At 54.2% G+C, this 19,863-nt stretch overlaps 1 protein-coding gene across 2 annotated transcripts; it reads right to left on the bottom strand.

Moving 5' to 3' along the window:
- Positions 1-199: 199 nt before the first annotated feature.
- Positions 200-19,863, bottom strand: ZDHHC1 (zinc finger DHHC-type containing 1). Of its 2 annotated transcripts, XM_028143129.2 has the most exons (12): positions 19,597-19,863; positions 13,315-13,361; positions 11,801-12,043; positions 7,112-7,287; positions 5,420-5,521; positions 4,904-5,028; positions 4,654-4,812; positions 4,288-4,400; positions 1,238-1,320; positions 923-1,016; positions 770-785; positions 200-661 (listed from the first exon to the last, which is right to left on the bottom strand). In XM_028143129.2, exons 2-12 carry the CDS (start codon positions 13,321-13,323, stop codon positions 375-377), a joined length of 1,407 nt encoding a protein of 468 aa, XP_027998930.2. In that variant the 5' UTR covers positions 13,324-13,361; positions 19,597-19,863; the 3' UTR covers positions 200-374. The 2 variants fall into 2 exon arrangements, with proteins under 2 accessions (XP_027998930.2, XP_027998927.2); XM_028143126.2 differs by lacking the exon at positions 770-785.

The raw sequence follows: 19,863 nt of genomic DNA, 5'->3' as shown, positions 1-19,863 counted from the left end.
AGCAGCCTTCTAGGATCTTTCCTAACCAGGAGCCCTGTGCCTGAGCGCCTCCGTTTTCCATTTACCTCCATATGACAATCTGGGTTGCCACCCACTATAAGGCCACCCCATCCTCTCCCGCTAGGGGCGGTCGGGAAATGGTCCAACTCCAGGAGAGCCCTTGGTCCTTGCTATTAAGAAAGTAAACTATAAGTCCGCAAAAGCATATAAAAGTTTATTGGAGCATCATGGCTGGTAGGACGGGTATTGCTGAGTCCTGGGGGAGAGTGGCCGATCCCGCCGGCCCTAGGGGCTCCTAAAGTGCACTGGGTCTGCAAGGGTCGAGGTGTTGCATAGAGTCGGGCCAGCCGCTCCTCCTCGGCCTCTCGGCCCAGCTAAGCCAGGCAGGCCTCTGGGCTGCCCCGCACCCTGGGCTCGCCACTGCTCGGGCTCACGAAAACAGCAGGCACACGCGCCTGCAGCTCCAGCCCTGGCTCTCGGCCCCTGTCTCCCGGAGCGGCCAGAGCGGCGCTGCCCAGGCGCGTCTGAGCCACGGGAATCTCGTCCATGGACTCTGCTGACGCCGAGTGGTAGGCGCCTGCAGGGCCAGCGACGAGCACCGGGCTAGCGCCCTGAGAATCCGACGACGACGAGCTGGAGCGGTGGCCCGGGACCGGGGGCCCTGCGGGGGTGGAGGGAACGGTGAGACTAGGGGCTGTTACTCGCTCGGGCCCTACCTTTCCTTCCCTCGGAGCTCCCGGTGCAGGATCCAGTCAGGAAGGGCCCTCACCCGGCTTCCTCTTTTTCTGCAGAGACAGAGGGAGGCTGAGCGCCCCTTCCCCAGGCCCCTCATCGCCAAAAGAGGCAGAGGAGTGAGGAAGGGTAGAGGCTTCTTTCCCGTCCCTTTCCACCGGGGCAGGGGGCCAAGCACAGTACCCCCTACCTGGGGCCGGATCCTGGGGGGCAGAGCCAGAGTCTCTGGAGAAGAGGGTAGTGGAGGCTCCACTTGGCTGCTGGTGGCAGGGAACCGGGAGAGACTGAGGGGGGAGTAGGAGGGTAAGCTCTGGATGTGAATGATCCCTCAAATCCCAGCCAGTTGGAGGTTCTCATATAAGCCTCCCTTCCCAGCAGACAATAGATGGGCAGTGATCTGTCCTTGCCTTGGCCTTGGCCTTGGCCTACCCCCTTTCTCCCACCTTAGATGGTCCTGCCATGCCATTGGGAGATGTCCAGCTGGAGATGTCCAGATTGCACTCACTTGGCACTCACTGCAGCAGGCCTGACCTGGCCAGGGGGCTCTGGGCGCACGTGGCTGAAGGTCCGCATGTAGAACTCCATTTCCTGGGGAAGGTGGAGGTCAGGGAGGCTGGACAGCCTGGTGTAGACCCAGAGCCTTCTAGGTCCTGAGCCCAGCCAGCCCTGGACACAACATTCCTGCACCCCAAACCCCCCAGGCCTCTGTAAGGGGTCTGAGTCCAGATGTCTGCTATTCTCCTCCAGTTTGCCAGCTATGCTGGAAAAACCTCTCTGCAGGACAAGGCATAAAACACCCATTTCTGGACCTTACCCCAATCCCACAGACCTCCTCACTTCATCTAATCAAACTCCACTTCCTTCAAGAAGCCCGCCCCCCGCCCCCCGGCCTCATGAGTCCAATGAATGCATCCAGTCTAGAGCTGCTCTGGACAAGGTGGGTGGTGGGGAAGAGGTGCTTAGATCTGCCCTCTCCTGCTCACAGTCCCTCCCAAGACTCCAGGTCTCTGAATTGACACCCCCCCCTCCCAGCTGAGACACTGGGTAGCCAGCTGTTCATAGGCCAGGTGGGCACCCAAGGTTTTGTGCATGGCTCCACAGTTCCGGCAGAGCTGAATCCTCAGAGTACCAACCACAATCTCAGCTGCTGGGGAATGCTCTGTTTCCCCAGGCCTAATCAGAAAGGGAAGACAATGGGTAGTAGAAAAAACAGCATTGCAACCCCATCCAGGACCAGGCTTATGAGTGAATTCTGTGTCTTGTTAGTAGCTGATCCTAACAGCGACCCTGGAGTTGCAGACCCAACCCCTGAAAGCGAAGGGGCCTGAGTTCAGAATGTTGCAAGTGGCCTAGGCCTGCACCCCAGTACGCCGGACACGCTCCAGCTACGCCCACGAGGACTGCAGGTAAAGAAACAAAAGCTAGGAACTAGCCAGCTCGGGAAGGCCTCATGCCAACGATGTGGGGCGGGGCCAGGACAAGGACGAGGCCCCGCCCCACAGGGCGGGGGGCGGGGGCCAGGGAGGGCACCCGGACAGCTGTCGCGCGCTCCACAGCTGTTTCCATGGAGACCCAGGCGTCCTGACTAATGCAGAGATGACAGTGTAACAGCAAACGCGGTCTCTAAAACAAGCCTATGTTTGGGGGCAACGGCTCCAGAGTGGGGCCCCTCCCGCATTCCTGCTCTGGGTGGGGGTGGGGAGGCTGCCTGGGGCACTGGCAGATTTAGGGGACAGAGCCTAGCCGGCCACAGGCTGGCTGCACAAATGTAGAGATTGACACCTTAGGCAAGCCATGCCCAACCTGTGCCCAGGCTGACCCTTTGGGAAGGAGTATAGGAGTGCCAGCCTAAGCAGAAGAGCTCTGGGAAGGGGAAAGAGTTTTGAGGCCAGTCACAGGACTGGGACCTCAAGGAAACCTCCCTCCACATCTTTCCTCTTCCTCACTGTGGACCTCGCACCCCTACAGGGCCCAGCAGAGAGGGCCAAAGCCTACCCTGGGGTCCCTGGGCTCCACAAGGGCTGGGCAGAGGAATCTGGCAGTAGGAGAGGATGGTCCCAGAAGCCTGAGGGGCCAGGAGCTAGGCCCTAGCCAGCTGGGCAAGTCTGAGGGTGTCACCAGAGTGTCCCCAACTCAAATCCCCCTCCCCTCACCACAGCTGTCCCTCAGAGATCTTCAACATTTGCACATTCCTGAATGGTACTGTGGAACTTCTCAGCCTCTGCTCTCTCTTCTGCACACCCCTCCTCCCACTGGGGAAGCCTCCCTCAGGTCATTAGCAGATGATGTTACTAGTATATGTCTTTGCTGCTGGCACATCTGGCCTCAAAGCCTAGGTAGGCAGTGACTACTGTGCAGGAGCCCAGAGCCCTGGAGCCTGGATATCCTGGGGCCAGCCCTGCCTCAATGGGCACTGTTGTGCAGCTAGAGCCTCAGACTCTCTGTGAAGTGGGGGATGATGCCCACTCCTCAGAATGGCTGCCACTGTGCTTACATGGCACCAGTGCCCAACACCAGGGCAGGTACACAGTAGTGTGGCAGGAGGTTCTCCATTAACAGCCAGCACTCCCCCAGACCTGGCAGCCTGGCCCACCCCTGGCAATGAGAACAGGAGAGGCAGGTCCCAAGCCCTCTCCCAACCCGCCCACCAGCCTGTGTTTGTGTCCAGTTGCCATGAGGACTTGGGATCCAGGGCTCAGCCTTCCCAGCAAGGGCCTGCCTGGGCCCCCTGCCTTCCCAGTCCCTGGGGGCTCTGAGGATCCCCCCTCCCCTCAGCTGCTGACCTCAGGAAGCCATGGGGCGTGGGAATGGGGATCGGCTGGTCAGCAGCTGGGCTGGCCAGGCCCTAGCTTGGGCTGGAGGGTTCCTGCTTCAGAGTGTAGAGACCTAAACTCTTCCCAGACGCAGCTTCTGTTTAACCTTTCTTGGCCTCAATATGCTCATCTGCAACATGGATGTGGCAACATTACCTGCCTCGTGGGTTTTTTAAGGATTAAATAGGATACTGGGTATGAGAGCTCAGGGTCATAAGTGGAGGTAACCGGTGACCACCTCAGTCACTGGTCCATCCCTCTCTCTTCCCCCACAGCTCCACAAGGAGCAGGACACCCAGGAAGGCAGATGCCACACTGAGTAGAAAGAGCCTGGGCCCAGCCGTGGGCAGCTGTCAGCACCTGGGTGCTCCCGCTGGTAAGGGCTCAGAGCTCAGAAGGACTCGGGGCTGGGATGGGGAGCAAGGCCTCTGATCTGCCAATCTGCCCGCTTCTAAGCTCCCACGTTCCAGACCCTCCAGCACATGCTTGGAGTTTGGACCGGGGCACACATGGGCTCGGGGGAATGCAGGGTTCCTTCGCACTGAGCCCACACTTGAGCAAGCAGGCATGTGCTCATACAGGCTTGGCTTCACCCCTGTTGCCCAGAACCCCTACCCCAGCTGCTGTTCCAGACCTCCTTCCCTTTGCCCTTTCTTATCATTGGCTGCTATCTGCACAGCCCACCCCTTCCACACCCAGGCCCCCTCTCCCACCCCCTCAGCCCTCTGGGCCACTTCTATACCTGAATGGGTCGCATCTTGGGGGGACATGAGTCGAGCTGCCTGTCAGCCCCCTTTGCCTCCTGTGGCGGACGATGCTGCACGATGTACTCATAGGTGGTGAGCTTGTGCCACACTGTGGGGGTTAGGGGAGGACTCAGTGCAATAGAAAGGGGTCCCTGTAGTTCAGAAGGTGAGGGAGGATACCCCATCCCAGGCTGAAACCACTGTCCCCTTATACACTAAACCACGGAGTGAAACCAGGCCACCACATCCAGCCAGCAGGAAGGGGCATGGCTTCTGGGCTCTATAGCCCAACTGATACCTCCCTGCAGCCTAGGGACCCCTATGCCCTGCAAGGCAGGTGTAGGGGGCGGAGGGGCACTTACTGAGATAAATGTGGAAGCAGAGCAGGTGGCCGAGCAGGGCTGTGGAGAGCAGGCCCAGAAGGATGAGTAGGGCGGCCAGGGCCAGGATAGCAGGAGCCTGGGTTTCCACAGGGGCAGCAGGCAGGAAAACGAACCATACATCTGTGTGATTCTTCAGGACTGCAAGGCACAGACTGGGCTGTGACCAGTGACCAGACAGGCCCAGGGTTGAGGGTGGGAGCAGGCAGGCAGGCCTGAAGCCCAGTCTGACCTTCAAAGTGGTAGTTGGTACGCAGCCGCATGGGATTGACAAAGAACTCCACGAAGACGTAAGTGGCCACCAGCACGAGGAGCAGGACACCCAGTAAGGCAGATGCCACACTGTGTAGAAAGAGCCTGGGCCCAGCCGTGGGCAGCTGTCAGCACCCGGGTGCTCCAGCTGGGTAAGGGCCCAGAGCTCAGAAGGACTTGGGGTTGGGATCGGGAGCAAGGCCTCTGATCCTACAGCCCCAACTTCTCATGAAGCCAAAGGTTAGGGCAAAGGCAAAGATGGGTGGCCACCCCTTCAGGTCCGCACTTTTCTATGGTCCAGCAGAGGGAGGACCCCAAGCCTACCCTCAGCAGTCCCAGGAGGCAGCCCTCAGGAGCACACACACACACATGCACACCAGCGCCCAGCTCCAAGTACCCCCATCCCCGCCCCACCCCACTGCAGTCTCAATGCCCCGACTCACACATTCAGACCCGCTCATCCCCAGGCATCCCTGCAGCCAGGGTCCGCTCTCACCGGTAGTTCCTTTCTCCCACACAGTTGTTGAGCCACTTGCAGTGGTGGTCGAAGCCGCACACGCACTTGTTGCAGGCACTGCAGTGTTTGGAGCGAGCGCTCCTGCGGGAAGGGAGCGGGCACAGTGCGGTTAGACCGCTGGCTGGTCCTCCCCTCCACTGCAGGGCCTGGCTGGAGCGACGGGAGTCCGCAAACGGCCAGAGCGCTTGGCCTGGAGCGGGTTACAAGGCTGGACCCAGGAGCTCAGCGACGGGGAGCGTGCGCGCCCTCTGGCGGCACTGCGGGGCCGGGCACCCAGAAGAGGCCGCGTTTCTGAAGAGCTGGGGACCCAAGGCAGGAGGAAGGAAGGGTAGGGCGATATTACTTTGCTCCACTCAGGGAGTGGACACCGCGTGACCGTGGTGTGAAACAGAAATGGGGCTTCCATTCCAAGCAAGGATTCCTGCGTGGAACCAGGAGACAAAGCAGGTGAAGGGCCAGGAAGCAAAACAGGGCAAGGCTGTCAGGCCCAGGGCCTACCCTGCTCTTCCCAACAGCTCCATTTTTTTGAGTGCCTGTTTCTGTGCCAGTCTATGGGGATTATACTGGCATTCTTCCAGAAAACATCAGCTTGTCTGGGCTCATCCAAAGGGAACCAAAAGAAGAGGAACAAGATGACATCTGGATGAACTCGGGACAGTTCACCACAGATGGGGGGAGGCCACTTAGGAATGTGAGTCTCCCAGCCCCAGTGAGGGACTGGGGAAGCCCAAAGGAGTGCAGGAGAGTGGGGAGCACTCCCCCAAACTGGACAGAGCCCCGGAATGGGCAGCAACTGCCAGGGCACCCACTGAGGAACAACACACTGACTGGTGCCTAGTGAAGGAAAGGATGGTCTGATGCCCAAGTCCTCAGCACCTTAACACCATGGACTCTCTTGGCCCTGTGGACAGACCCTCTTCCAACAGGCTGCCTGAGTCTTCAGGTTGGAAGTGTAGAGCTGGCCTTGGACCACACCCCCATGCCTAATCCTCCACCTGAGGCTGGAAGCTCTAGGAGGGTGGGGAGGGACCGAGGGAGGCTGTCTGGACCAGCCAAGGCATGGATGCCACACATTCCGACTCATCCCCCCACGAGCAGTGTGACCTGGAGTAAGTCACCTGGCCTCTCTGGGCCTCAGAGTCCTCATGGGCAAACAAGGATAACAGTATCCGCTCAGGGACTAGGCCAATTGGTGGTGAATGTGGCTCTGCTGCCCAGCAGCCACATAACCTCAGGCAAGCCTCTTAGCCTCTCCGAGCTTTGGGCTCTTCCCCCGATGGAGAAAGATGCTGCCTACCCTGCAGGGTGGTTGTTCCGAGCACTTGGCAACAGTAAGTCTTGAATGTTAACTCCCCTCCCTATCTCTAGCTGGGAATGCTTGTGAGATTGGGGTGGGAGGTGGCTGGTAGTTAGAAATGTTGTGGGTTTGTGGTTGTGCCAAATGTTTCCTACATTTACTGTTGGAAATGCTATTCCACATCTTCTGTTTCCAATTACCTTTTCCTCACCTTCTCTTTCACCCAATTCTCTGTCTCTCCATCAAGATTCTTGACTGTAAAAACACGTGTGTTATCAGGATGACTATAAAGCCCTGGGCATGCCCCTCTCTGCCTTGAGCTCCCACGAAGCACACTCATCGCCCACACACGCTCCCCGTCCACACGAACTCACACATCTACGTCGCACAGATTGCAGTGCAGGTCTTCAATGACATGTGCGTGTTGGCTGCGGTTGAAGATGGGCAAGGGCCCTGCATAGCTCTTGTCCCTCACGTTGGCATCTGCTGGATCGATGGAGACAGCAGTCAGGTGCACCACGAGGTGGCCAGCAAAGATGGCGCCCATGCACTGGCCCAACAGGTTAAAGGCTCACTCCACACTCTGCCAGCTGAGACCCCACCCCTGCTTCCTGTGGCCAGAGAACTGGTCCCCACCTCCATATAGCTCCCTCCCAGAGACTCGGCCTGTGCCACGCCCTACCTCCAGGTCCCTAGAACTTCCTTGTCAGACCTCTCCAGTGTACCCAGGCCTGGATGAAAGAGGGGAGCAGTCACCTGGGAACACAAGTCAGCACTGCCTACTGCTGCCCATGAGCCCGAACACAGGCCATGCAAACACAGGCCTCACTGTTCCAAGCCTGGTGCAGGCCCTGGCTGGTCTGACCTCCAATTCCGATCTGGTTTCAGATTCTAAATGGTGAAGTGAGACTGAATGAGACCATCCTCTTAGGCCAAGGCACCTAAAATATAAGTTCTAAGCTTGTTTGTCTTGCTTTCATAGGAAGTCTTCTCTGAGGGGGAAAGAGTGATGCTTTCTCCGTAGCCGGGCCAGACAGAGAATCACTTGCAGATGGGCCCATCCCCACCACCTCCCGGACCTGAGTTCAGGTATTTGAAACCCTGGGGCTGAGGAGCTAGGATATTCTGATGCATTCAGAGCCTGACCAGAGAATGCATATCTAATTCCTGGAGCTGAAAAACAGCTCTTCCAGGACGTATCTGCTCAGAGATTGTACCAAATGCTGGAGATGAGTAGGCTGACAACTTGCTGCAAAGCCTAAATGTTTAAAAATTTCCTAATAGATTCCACACAGGCAGCCATCTACCCTCCATTCATCCATACTCTTGCTAGCCAGGCAGACATCATCCCTCCATCATTCAGCTTCCACCCATCAGCTGTCCAACCTCCTTTTCTCCCTTCCTCCTCCACCTTCCAGAGGCCAAATTTCCCTACGTGTCTGCATGAGCCAGGCTCCACCCTACTATGCTGTGCCTTAATTGAAAGAGACAATCCTGTGACCAATGAAAACCTCCACAGCCCTGGCTGTGGGTCAGGCCTTTGCACTTGCCTGGGTTATTCCATAGTCTCACGACTCTGTTCCTCCTCTCTGGGTCCTCTTGACTCTATCCTTCACTTGGTCTTAAAGTAGCTTTGAAGAACTTAAACCTAAATCCTTGCTTGCTTAAACTCCTCCACTAGCTTTCAGGAGCCCTCAAACTAGAGTTTAATTATTCAGCTCAGCGCTGGGGCCCTTATGCTCTGGCTCCTCTCAAACCTCTCTGGTATTACCAACCACTACTCCTCAGCTTTCCAGGCTCTCTTTAGACACACTGAATGTGGGCAAACATTTAGTTTCCTGCCTGCTCCAACACTTCTCCCACTCCCACACCCTGATTCATTCATTCAACTGTTTACTGAGGTCTTTTAGGCACTGAGGAATATGGCAGGAGCGAGACAGACATGGTCCCTAGCTCCAAGGAGACGACAGTCTCGTAGAAAACAGGAATGTTAATCACATCAGGGGTTGACTGCAATGAAGGAAGTTCATGGGACAATGTGAGTTTGTGTGACCTCAACTAGCCTGAAGGGATCCAGAAAGCTCCCCTGAGAAGGGACCCCCTCAGCTGAGACTGGAACAGGAGTGGATAACAGACTGGCAGGTGATTATAAGGAGGGAGGGGAGCCTGGCTGGTTCCTGGGAGCAAGCAGAGTCCCGACCAGAGGGGTGGTTCCAGCTCAACTCATGGCTGCCATGCGAGAATGAGGGCCCATGTCACCAATTCTGGCTTTTCAAAAGGAACCAGAAATCTGGACGTTTTCAGGTGAGGTCTCTCATGTTTTAAATGTTGACAAGGAAATTATTTTTTAAAACCCACCTGCCAAAGGTCTGTCCATTTTGTGTGCTAATTATCCCTCAATTAAAAAATAAAATAAAAAGTCTATAGGCCAAACTGGTTCATGGGCTGTCAGTTCTCGACTTCCGACTTAGCTGGGTGTTGGGGTGGAGAGAGGAGCAAGGGGCTTCCAGGCAAAGACCAGTGTCACAACAGAGAACAGAGCAAATAATGTAAGAGGAGGCTGGGAGATGGGCAGAGGCTAGAACACAAGAGAGCCTTGAGTAGCCAGAACCTCAAGAGAAGCCATTAGAGGGTATTTAGCTGGGGAACAACTTTATCGTTTTTGTTTTTGGAAAGGGCACTGTGGCTGCAGCTACATACATGGACTGGTCCGAGTGAGAGTGTGTGTGGGGAGACTGGTTTGGCCACAAAATGGTCCTCTAGTTAAGAGAGGTAGATGGCAGTAAAGGGAAAGAGGGTGATTCGATGGCTATTTAGGAGGTAAAATCAACAGAACTTGATGACTGACTGGATACAGGTGATGAAGGGGCGGGGTCAAGAGCAAATGGACAGGTTGGTTAGGTGCTGTGAAGAGGGGAGCTGTGAGCAGCAGGGGGGGCGTCAGGGCCAGTGGCGATGTTGGTCTAGATGGCCTATCTCCCACATCCACAGTATGCTGGAGAGCCCCTACCCCATACCTGCCATGGGATAATCTCCATCTACAAGGCTTCCCTCCAGCTGGAGGCTGAGCTCCCAGGGCTGGGGCCCTGTCTTGCTAATCTTTGCAACCCTAGGTCCCAGGCTAGATCCAGATGCCAGGTGGGTACCTCGTACACATTATTTCCCTCCCTCATTCCCCAGGGCCCTGAGGAAGCCTGCAGAAGGGAGGTGGCTTTGAAGGAAGGAAGAACAATCCAGATCTGGTGGCTCTGTGAGCCTCCACATTGCCCAAAGCAATTAATGTGGAGAGGACAAAAGCCTCAAACCATCCTAGTCGCTCAGAGTTGGGGTGCCCTGAGCAGCTCTGTTGGCCTCACTAGATACCAACTATGTGACCTCAGGAAGTCACTTAATCTCGCTGAGCCCCAATTTCTTAGTAAAGTGGGAGGAATACCTTCAAATTATTATGAGGATCAAATAAGATAATCTACGTACAGGGATTGGCACAAGGCCTGGCACATATAAGTGCTCAATAAGTGATAGTTACTCTTGTTTACTGTTAGTGTTCTGACTGCACTCACTCCAGACCCCATGGCAGAAACCCAGGTAACCCTGAGTGAGGGGTGTGCCCATTCCAGATCAGGAGAGGACTATTCCATGAAGCCTTCTAGCTAACAGCCCTAAAGCCTGTTGGTCACTTCTGGAAAAGTCCAGTTTCCCACTTACAGAGCTCACAACTATGCCCGGGGGCCTAGTGAACCAGGAAGCCCCCCAATGACACTGGTGGTGTCCGGGGATGGCAACCTTCTCTAGAGTCCTTCTCCACACATTTGCCATTATCACTCACCAGCCCAGGGCTCTGTGATTTCCCAAGAGAGCATGCTCCCCCTTATGGCTCATGCATTCTGGTGCTCAGACACACATCCTGCGTGCTCCTTGTCCCCACCCTGGGAAGCAGGCAGAGGAGGAGGCTGAGACCTGGAGCTGGCAGAAGCCCTTGTGTAGCCCTTAAAGGGCTGAGCTGGGACCAAGCTCCGCTGCTGACTCTATGTCCAAGGAGGCATAGAGTTCATCCCTGATAACCTCCTGCAGCTCACCCTAGCCCAGTGGTCAGCAAACTCATTAGTCAACAGAGCCAAATATCAACAGTACAACGATTGAAATTTCTTTTGAGAGCCCAATTTTTTTAACTTAAACTTCTTCTAACGCCACTTCTTCAAAATAGACTCGCCCAGGCCGTAGTATTTTGTGGAAGAGCCACACTCAAGGGGCCAAAGAGCCGCATGTGGCTTGTGAGCCACAGTTTGCCAACCACTCCCTAGCCCTCCTCCCTGAAAGGCCCAAGGAATCATCTCCATGAAGCACACACACCAGGCACACTCGCAGGTCCCCTCTGAACTGGAGCACACAGCCGCTGCTGCACTCCAATCTCAGCCTTGCAGCCACGTCCTCTGCTCCTGGGGTTGTGGCCAGAGCTGCTGCAGTCACACCACTAGGCACATGCAAGTTTGTGTTCGTCATTGTTCTCAGGAGCCTCCAGGGCATTTTTGATCCCTCCTCTTGTCAATTCAACCTCATCCTAAAAGGGCATGATTTACAAAATCAGTGAGCTCCTAAACAGTCCTGGGACAGCATAATAATCTGTCCAAAATAAAACCACATTTTAAATGTACCAAAAACCTTACTGTGTAAAAGAATTCTACCATGACTCTTCTTGAAAAGTGAAAAATTCTTTCAAAAATGGAATAATTACTGTCTCATTTATCCCTTGTTGAGCTCTAGGATAAATTAGCTTAAAGAGAGCTTTCAAGCAATACCCTGGTTGACGAGGCTCCCTCTGTGTGGGCCTTTATATGCTCCAAGGTACTTTAGGTCTGTCAGCCACCACATCGGGCAGAGGGGGCAGAGGGGGCAGAGGGAGGTTGGAGGTCAGGCAGGCAGGCAGGCAGCTGGTTTCTCCCAGGGAAGAGACGGGTCTACCTGTGCTCTCTGAGACTCTGGAACCCAGCTTCAGGCCTCTGCCATGTCCTCCATCTACTGCCCCTACAATTCCATGAATCAGCCCCACATTTTCCCAAGGATACAGCATAGCCAGCAGGCACCCACTGGTGAGGCAGGAGGGGAACAAGGACCCCAAAGCCGATCACAGCGAAGAAGAGGTACAGCAGCCAGGCCACAATCTGGAGTGGGTGAGGGGGCCAGCTCCACCCATTCCGGCGGGACCGCTGGCCCTGCAGCTCCGGGGAGGGCCCGCTGGCCTGTGCGGGTGCTGTCCACACACTCTTCTCAGGCGCTGTCTTGTTGGAGGGCTTGTTGCAGATGTTCATCTCCAGAGGGGGAAAGAGTAGAGAGAGCATTAGCCTGATGAGGTCCAGGCTGGACCCAGAGCCCACGCATGCAGCCAGCTTTCAGCAGGGGGGAAGCAGGCTGGGGCACAAAGCCACCTCCCAGCTACTCTGCAGGGCAACCGGCGCCCTAGCATGATGAAGTCAGTGGGGGAGGCTGGTGTGGAGTGCTGGTCTCAAAGCCCCAGAGCCAGCTTTGGCCCCAGCCTTGGCCACTACAAGGTAGGAGGGCCCAGGGTTTATTCAGGACACAGTGTGGCTGCCTGTTACTCAAAGGGTTCTGTCTCCACAGCCATCAGTGTTAAACCCAATAAGACATGTTCTCATCTGGGAACAATATCTGGCTGGGGCCAGACCGATGAGAACACATGCTGATTCTGTTACGATTAGTCACCTCTGTCCCGTGGCCCAAATGCAAGTGTCAGAGAGGGGCCCTTACCGTTTGCTAAGGGAAACAGGAGCGGAGCTGTGCGGAAGGGGGATCTAGCCTCTGGTCCTAGGCAAGCAAGTACTCCCTTTAGGATTGGGGGAGGGCCTTGAACATTCTCCCCTGTGCCTCAGAAGGGCTGCCTAAGGCTTCTTGGCTGGGGAGGAGCCAGCCCACGAGAGAAGGGAGGATTCCTCCTTGTTCCCTCCAGCAGAGTAAATGACAATGTTTCTCTAAGTAAAATCTGGGCCTTGGTGACCTGAGGGGGCTCAGGGAAGATGAGGGCTCAACCAGAGCCTGCCACCAGATGGCAGCACTCCCCTATCCTGCCATCCTTAGGCCCAAGAGCTGGCCTAGGGGCCAAAGTTACCAGCCTGGCCGACAGGGTGGGCCTGTCATTACAGAAGGAAGAGCCTCACCCTAGCTTCTCTGGGCCGGAGGTGGAAACAGAGTCTGGGCAGGCAGCACCAGACTTGGGGAGACAGGCCAACTTGGAGCTCTTGGTGGGAAGACAGGGAGTTGGGGGACAAACCTTGGCAGCTGCACTTTCAGGAGTCCATGCCCGTGGACCTTCCTCACTTCTCAGCCCAACAAAATGTTCCTTGACCTTTAGAGCCCACTGACAGCATCTCCTCAGCCAGGGGTACCCCAAGTCAGGGAGCTCATGCTCAGTCTTTACTGGGCAAGTCGCTGCCACTTGGAATACTCTGCCACCCTCCCCGTATCCATTTGCCCCTGTTACCCCAGCTTCCCCCAAGAACAGTAAATGTGCGTGACTCATTCACCTCTGCTCCCCACATTCCCTCCCCCAGTACCCAGAGCATACCTTGTACATAGAAAGTACTCAGTAAATGTTTGCTGACTTGAGAACATCTGAAATAAAAGGAAATGTGGGCATGGTAAATGGTGTGGAACCTGGTCCACCCAAAGCCATCTGTCCCACTCTGCCCTGCTTTCAATCTATACAGCCACCAGGCACCCACAACTCCCGTTTTGCACAGGCACAGCGCACCTATACCTGCCCGCACCCTCACCTGCCCCGCCCCAGCTGCCCCTGCCCACTGGCTATTACCCTGACCGCTGAACATTTGCACTTAGTCACTCTGCCCTTCATCCGCCCAAGGCTCAGAGCCTCCTGGAAGCTAAGCCTGGCATATCTGAAGACAACTCTGAGTAGCCTCATCTCAAAGCTAAATGATGTGACCCTAGTTTTCTTCCAGGGACTCAAATGGATGCCTTTGTCTTCAATAAGAAGCAGCAAAAGGTGAAAAAAAGAGTTCCAGCTTTTGAGGAAACAGATCTAGGTTCAAGTCCTGGCTCTGCACTTACTAGCTGATTGGCCTGAGTTCCTTCACCTGAAAACGGGTTAGGGTTGCCTACTTAGGGCTGTGTATAGATCAGTGACACTGTAGGTAAACCTGACATATGAGTGCTCCCTAAATTATAGGCACCATAATTACCCTTAAAATAGCCCTCTGGGTAGGTTATCTTTATCTTTCCAGACTGAGGCTACTACAGCTGATATTCTAGGAGGTTTATGTCCAAAGTGATGGGGTTGGCTGACATTGCTTTCTTATGTCAATGGTCCCAAGGAACACAGTGTCATAAGAGCTGGGCCACTGGATCGCCATTGTAACTTCACCTTCCATCAGAAGTGACATCACTTTATTTTGGATGTCCCGGGGTAGCAAATCTTTGTCCTTGATTTTTGGAAACAGTCAATGGTCACCATGTCAAGCCCTGTGAATACAGTTTAGCTGGGTGGTTCTGCTCAGGGCAGGGGGCAAATCCCTGTGGCTTGCAGATCGCTTCTCCAGTGACATCATCATCAGGGCAATGACTTTGAAGGGAACCCATGAATTGGGATCCCTAAGTCCTGGCTTTCCATTTGCCTCATCACATCATATATATATATATATATATATATATATATATATATATATATGATTTTTAGAGAGAGAGGGAGAGGGATAGAGAGATATAAACATTGATGAGATGTGAGAGAAACAACATTGATTGGCTGCCTCCTGCATGCCCCCACTGAGGACAGAGCCTGCAAACGGAGCATGTGCCCTGACCGGGAATCAAACCGTGACCTCTTAGTTCCTGGGCTGACGCTCAACCTCTGAGCCACAGCAGCCAGGCTGCCTTATCACATCTTAACAGCCCTGCACCTTGAGGGCCTTTCTAAAGAAAGCAGCAGAGGCACATTGCTGACATGCCCCACTGCCCGCAGCGGGTTAGCAGTGGCTGCAGGCACCCCTAGCCCTGGTGCAGCCCAGATACCTGAGGGGGGTGGAGTCACCATCTAGGGCCAGAAGCCTACACAAACAGCCTTTGAGGTGGCTCTGACTCCAAACCAGGTACTCTTCACCCAGAGAGGTACCACTGATGGTACTGTGCCTGGTACCATCAGTGGTACCTACGTATGGTGCCTATAATTTAGTGCTCCCTAAATTATAGGCACCATAATTACCCTTAAAATAGCCCTCTGGGTAGATTATCTTCATCAGTGCTATGAGGTCAAAGTCCCTTGCAGCAGTGGCCGCATTCCAGAGTAGATACCTGAGCTTGTCAGGAGACATGTCAGTTGGCCCAAGGCATAAGCTCTTAACTGATGATATTTTCCCTTGCAGAGTTGACCACAAATTCTTTTGGCCCAAAAGATTTTGATTAAAAAGGTTGGGAGGGCCTTGGCCTGTGGGGCTCAGTTGGTTGGAGCGTCATCCCATATACCAAAAGGTTACAGGTTCAATTCCTGGTCAGGGCACATACCTAGATTATAGGTTCATCCCTGGTCAGGGAGTATATAGGAGGCAACCAATCAATGTTTCTCTCTCACATTGATGTTTCTCTTTCTTTCTCTCTCTCCCTTCCCCCCTCTCTAAAACAAACAAACAAACAAACAAACACACAAACATATCCTCAGAGAGAATCCAAGATAGGCCTCAACCATTGATGGGACCAGGCCCAGGGACTTCACTGGCCGTCCCTCCCCTCTCAGCACTGCTCTAGGAGACCAGATTGAAAGATCCATGGCTCTGCTCCTGGACAACGTGGCCAGCTTGTGCACTCACACCTTGGCCCAGTCCGTGCTTATTGGGGCCCAGCCCCCTATGTGCACTGAGGATGTAACACAAATGAGACCAGGCACCTGCCCTCAGGGGCTTACTTTCTGGGGACCCACACATACCCAGACAGACATCAGAGCAGTGGGTGAATGGGTATGTTTGCAGTCTTGCAAGGGCCATCCATTCAGTTGAGGATGGGTGGGGGCAGGGTGGGGCAGGCAGGGGAGAGAGAGATGAGTCATGGGAGCTGCAGGGTTAGATCATAGGAGGTGAAGTGAGAAAGCTTGGGCACTGTTGAAAGAGCCACAGGAAGTTTAAAGCAGGGGAGTGACAAAAAGGTGATAGTGGCTTTGGAAAGCTTTCACGCATAGTGGGGAAGAGAGCATGATCAAGGGAAAGGGTTGGGGGGAGAGGGACAGTGACATCACAGCAGCTCAGCTGCCCTGTACTTTGGGAGGAGATGGTCAAGAGGTAGAGGTCTGGCCCACAAGCTCCCCCTGCCCACCGAGTGCTCCCAGCTGCAGCTTTGGTGGCTGAGATATGTAGGCCTTGACAAAAGATCCTTCATGTATCTTCTGCTGCCACAGAACAAGCCACAGAGCCAAGCTGGCAGAGACAGAGGGAAGAGGCCCCATGGAGTGTCAGAGCCAAAGGCAGCTGCCACCTTGGTAAGCTAAGGACCCACCTGGCTTCTAAGGCGACTAGAGGGGCTGTGCAGGCCCTTTCCTTGTTCCAACAAGGTGAAGCCCGTTGCCAGGATGACAATATAATCTCTTCCTGTTAACATTTATCTGCTAAAAGCCTAAAATAGCATTTTCCAAATAAGGTTAGGCTACCTCAATTTATTTAAATGAGGAAATCTTAACATTTCAAGTTCTTATTATGAGAACTGTAGGACATGAAACGAATGGTAGAATAGTTGCATGACTGATCCACTTCCCTCCTGTCCATCTCTGCTCCTATGAAAAAGTATTTAGGGATGTGATTCTGAGATTCGTGCATGCATGGCGTTGTCCAAAGAACCAAGGTAAGGAGGAAAGTGCCAGCCCTGGAGAGGGCATTCCTGGATTCCTGAAAGATGATTGAGATCTCAGGAAAGAAACAACTTAATTACTTAAGAGGGTTTGTGGAGAGAGGCCATGGACTGGGAGGGTCAGAGGAGAGGCTTGGGGGTCCAGACACCTGAGCCACCAATGGGGGGTGGGTTTGCAGATTGGAGCAAGGAATGAGGGCTAAGCCCAGAGACAGAGCTGGGTTCTGGTTGCTGTACTGCCGATCACAGATTGAGGATCCCAGGTAGGAGGTGCAAATTTCATAAAGCCACCTCTTTGGGTCTCTCCTCCATTCACCTTTCAAACAAATTAGCTGGAAGGCAATTTGGCAATGCTGCCAAGCTTTAGAACAGATATACCCTTAGGCCCACATTCCATTTCTAGGTACTTATCCTATATATATATATTCACGAAGTACACAAAGATACACACAGTCTTGTTTGTAATAATAAAGGACAAAAGCAATATGAACGAACTATGGCACATTCACACAATGGAATGCTATTCAATGTCAAAAACAAGGAGGGAGGAAATGACAGGTAAATGGAAAAGCAAGATGTGTGATGGCTGTAGAGAGTGCCACCATGTGAGCAAAAACCAAGGCAGGTGGACAGACATCTGTGTTCCCACATGGATAGGTTGTCTCAGGAAGGAAATACAAGAAAGCAAACACAGGGGCAGCCTTTGGGGAGGGGATCTCGTGGCTGGAGTGAGACAGAGATTTGCTTTTACTGTGTATTTTCTTGGTACTGTAGGAATTGTGTTCTTGTTTTTGTTTGTTTTTACAGTGTGCATGTACTGCTTTTGAGGGAAAAAAACACCCTGTTAAATAATAAATAATTGAGCAGTGTCACCTCTTGCCCTTCTGGCCCCACTAGGCTGGCATGTGGACCAAATGTGCTCACGTGATCCAGAGCCGTGTACCATGCCAGACAAATAAGGAACTCCGGCCTGCCAACCGTGCAACGAGAGTGCTCCGTTTTAGGTCAGTGCTTTCTCAGTCTCAAGAGCAGTTCTGACTTGCTCAGCTGCAGAGCTGTGAGGAAGAGCCACAGAGCTCCCTACGAGCTGTTGGGGTCTTGTCCAAGCCAGAATCAGGCAACCAGACAGTGGAACAGAGGAGTTGCTGGGCAGGACCTTGTTCCCGTCCTTGGCCTAGGGCAGCTCAGCTCCTCATGCCCTCCTGAACCAAAGTGAAGGAACACACCACAGAAATGTTTTGCTCCCAGTCATCTTTTATTCTGACTAGAGGATTCATGGTTGCCGTGCGAGTGATTTTCTATGGATATTTATAAATAAGTTATCTGTTCCCCCCCCCCCCCAGGATCTGCTTTTAAAATAGTTTTCAACAAGATTTAACAGATGCCCAATTTGACCACTTAAAGGAGGACATGGTGCACAATGTATTACAGTGTAAAAAAAGTCTTTAAAAAGAACTTTTAGGGGCAAGTTCTTTGTTTATTAAAATTCCCCACAGATACCAAGAAGTCTCTGGCCTTAAAATCCTGGAAAGTGGCTACAGTTTGACTAAGAGATGCACATCACAACAGCTTCGGGCCGTTCCCATAAACCTCTCAGTCACTGGTCTGATGAGGCTGGGCTCCTCGCATAAACAACACGCGGAGGTCTGGTGCGAGGGCAAGAAAAGCTCGACCTCGGCCATTCCTGAGTAGATGCGGTCTGCAAACATTTTGTGTCATTCTCCTCCCGAAGCAACCGCTGCAAACTGGGATTCAAGTTCAGCCAAGGAACTGGGACAAGGAGGAGGGAGTAGTAACATGAAGCAGAAATGAGGCCAATGAGCGGAGGCAAGCTGTTGATTTTAAGCAGGAAATCAATTCACATGATTGTAGGAGTAAGCCTCCAGGAACACCCACCAAGAAACGGTCATTAAGAACAAAGTTGTGACAGAACAAAGTAAGAAAAGAAAAAGAAAAAAAACTGGCTAATTAAGCACCAATGTTGCTTTTATTCCATCTCATGAAGATTATGTTTATAAACCCGTCTCCCACAGTGAACCACCAGTTCCACAACAGCAGGGACCACCCTTCACCCATTTCTAAACCCAGCTCTCCTTCAATAAGGGAAGTTAAGCCACTTCTTATCATCGCTGCTGCCACAGCCCTAATCCAAGCCTCCATCATCGATCCCCTACAGTGTTTTAATGAGAATAACCACCACTAGCATTTAGAGGGCACTTCTTTGTGCCAGGTGCTGCTTTAAGTGTTTCAGTGGCCTCCGAGGTAGCGGGCCCCTCCCTTTCTCCCTTGGAAACAACACGCAGAACAACATCCCCGGTTCCCAGGTGAGGGCACTGAGAGGCTCAGTTAAACTGGCAGGACTAGGATGACCCTCAACGGACTTCCTGGTGTGCCCTGTCACCACCACACTGCCCACAGCAACCAGAGAGAGGCGAGCTTTTCAAAACTTGAAACTACGTCAAAAACTCTGCAATGGTCTCCTCCTCCTGCTGGAACAAAGTTGAAACTCCCACCACATTTCTCAAGGCTCCCTCTCGCCCTTTCTGTTCCTTCATTGTACTTGGCCGACTCCAGGCCTTTGCATGTGCTTTTCCCTCTTCCAAAAACACCCCTCCCGTGTTCACAATGCTGGCTCCTCTCCAACCTCCCGGTCTTCGCTCCAGAGTCTCTCCTTCGACTGCAGACCCTGCCTGGCCGCCTCCCTCCAGTTCACCTCCAGAGCGCTCATCCCCACCTGAAACCACTTCCGTCCCCCGCCCCCTCCCCGCAGCGCCCCGTGGAGATTGGCTGTTGGGAGCCCTCGGGGGGCCGGCCCCTGGCACACAGTAGGCTCTCAATGCAGATCTGTGAACCTGACAAATACAAACTGGAAGGCAGCCCCGCGCTCTGACGCGTCCCTGGAGCCAAGGCCGAGGCGAACGCAGAACCCGGCTGCGGGGCGGCAGCCGCGACCCGGTGGCTGAGGCCAGGCTTCGAGGTGAGAACCGCGGCGGTAGCTCCTCACCTGCGCGTCGTGGCGGCCCCGCCAAGGTCACTCAGCGGCTCAGCCCTCGCCCGGCCGTCCACCCTCCCCAGGGCGGCCGCGCTTCAGACCCTCGCGGTCGGGATGGCCCCTGGGACCCGGCGGCGGCGCACCCCCGAACGGAGCCCCATCTCGGGCTGCGCGGCGGAGATTAGGCCGGCGAGTCCTCGGGCCCGGGCTCGGGCTCGGGCTCCGGCTCCAGCGGGGGCCGAGGTACAGCCGGGCCAGGCCGAGGTACAGCCGGGCCAG

Source organism: Eptesicus fuscus, chromosome 21 (genome assembly GCF_027574615.1).
Source record: "Eptesicus fuscus isolate TK198812 chromosome 21, DD_ASM_mEF_20220401, whole genome shotgun sequence".
Taxonomy (NCBI): domain Eukaryota; kingdom Metazoa; phylum Chordata; class Mammalia; order Chiroptera; family Vespertilionidae; genus Eptesicus; species Eptesicus fuscus.
This window is presented reverse-complemented; position numbering and strand designations above follow the sequence as displayed.

Coding starts and splice junctions, on each gene's coding strand:
- ZDHHC1 (XM_028143129.2), bottom strand. Junction 5,522..7,111: donor AATCTGTGCGACGTAGATGT/GTGAGTTCGTGT, acceptor CCCTTCCCGCAG/GAGCGCTCGCTCCAAACACT. Junction 4,813..4,903: donor TACCAACTACCACTTTGAAG/GTCAGACTGGGC, acceptor TGTGCCTTGCAG/TCCTGAAGAATCACACAGAT.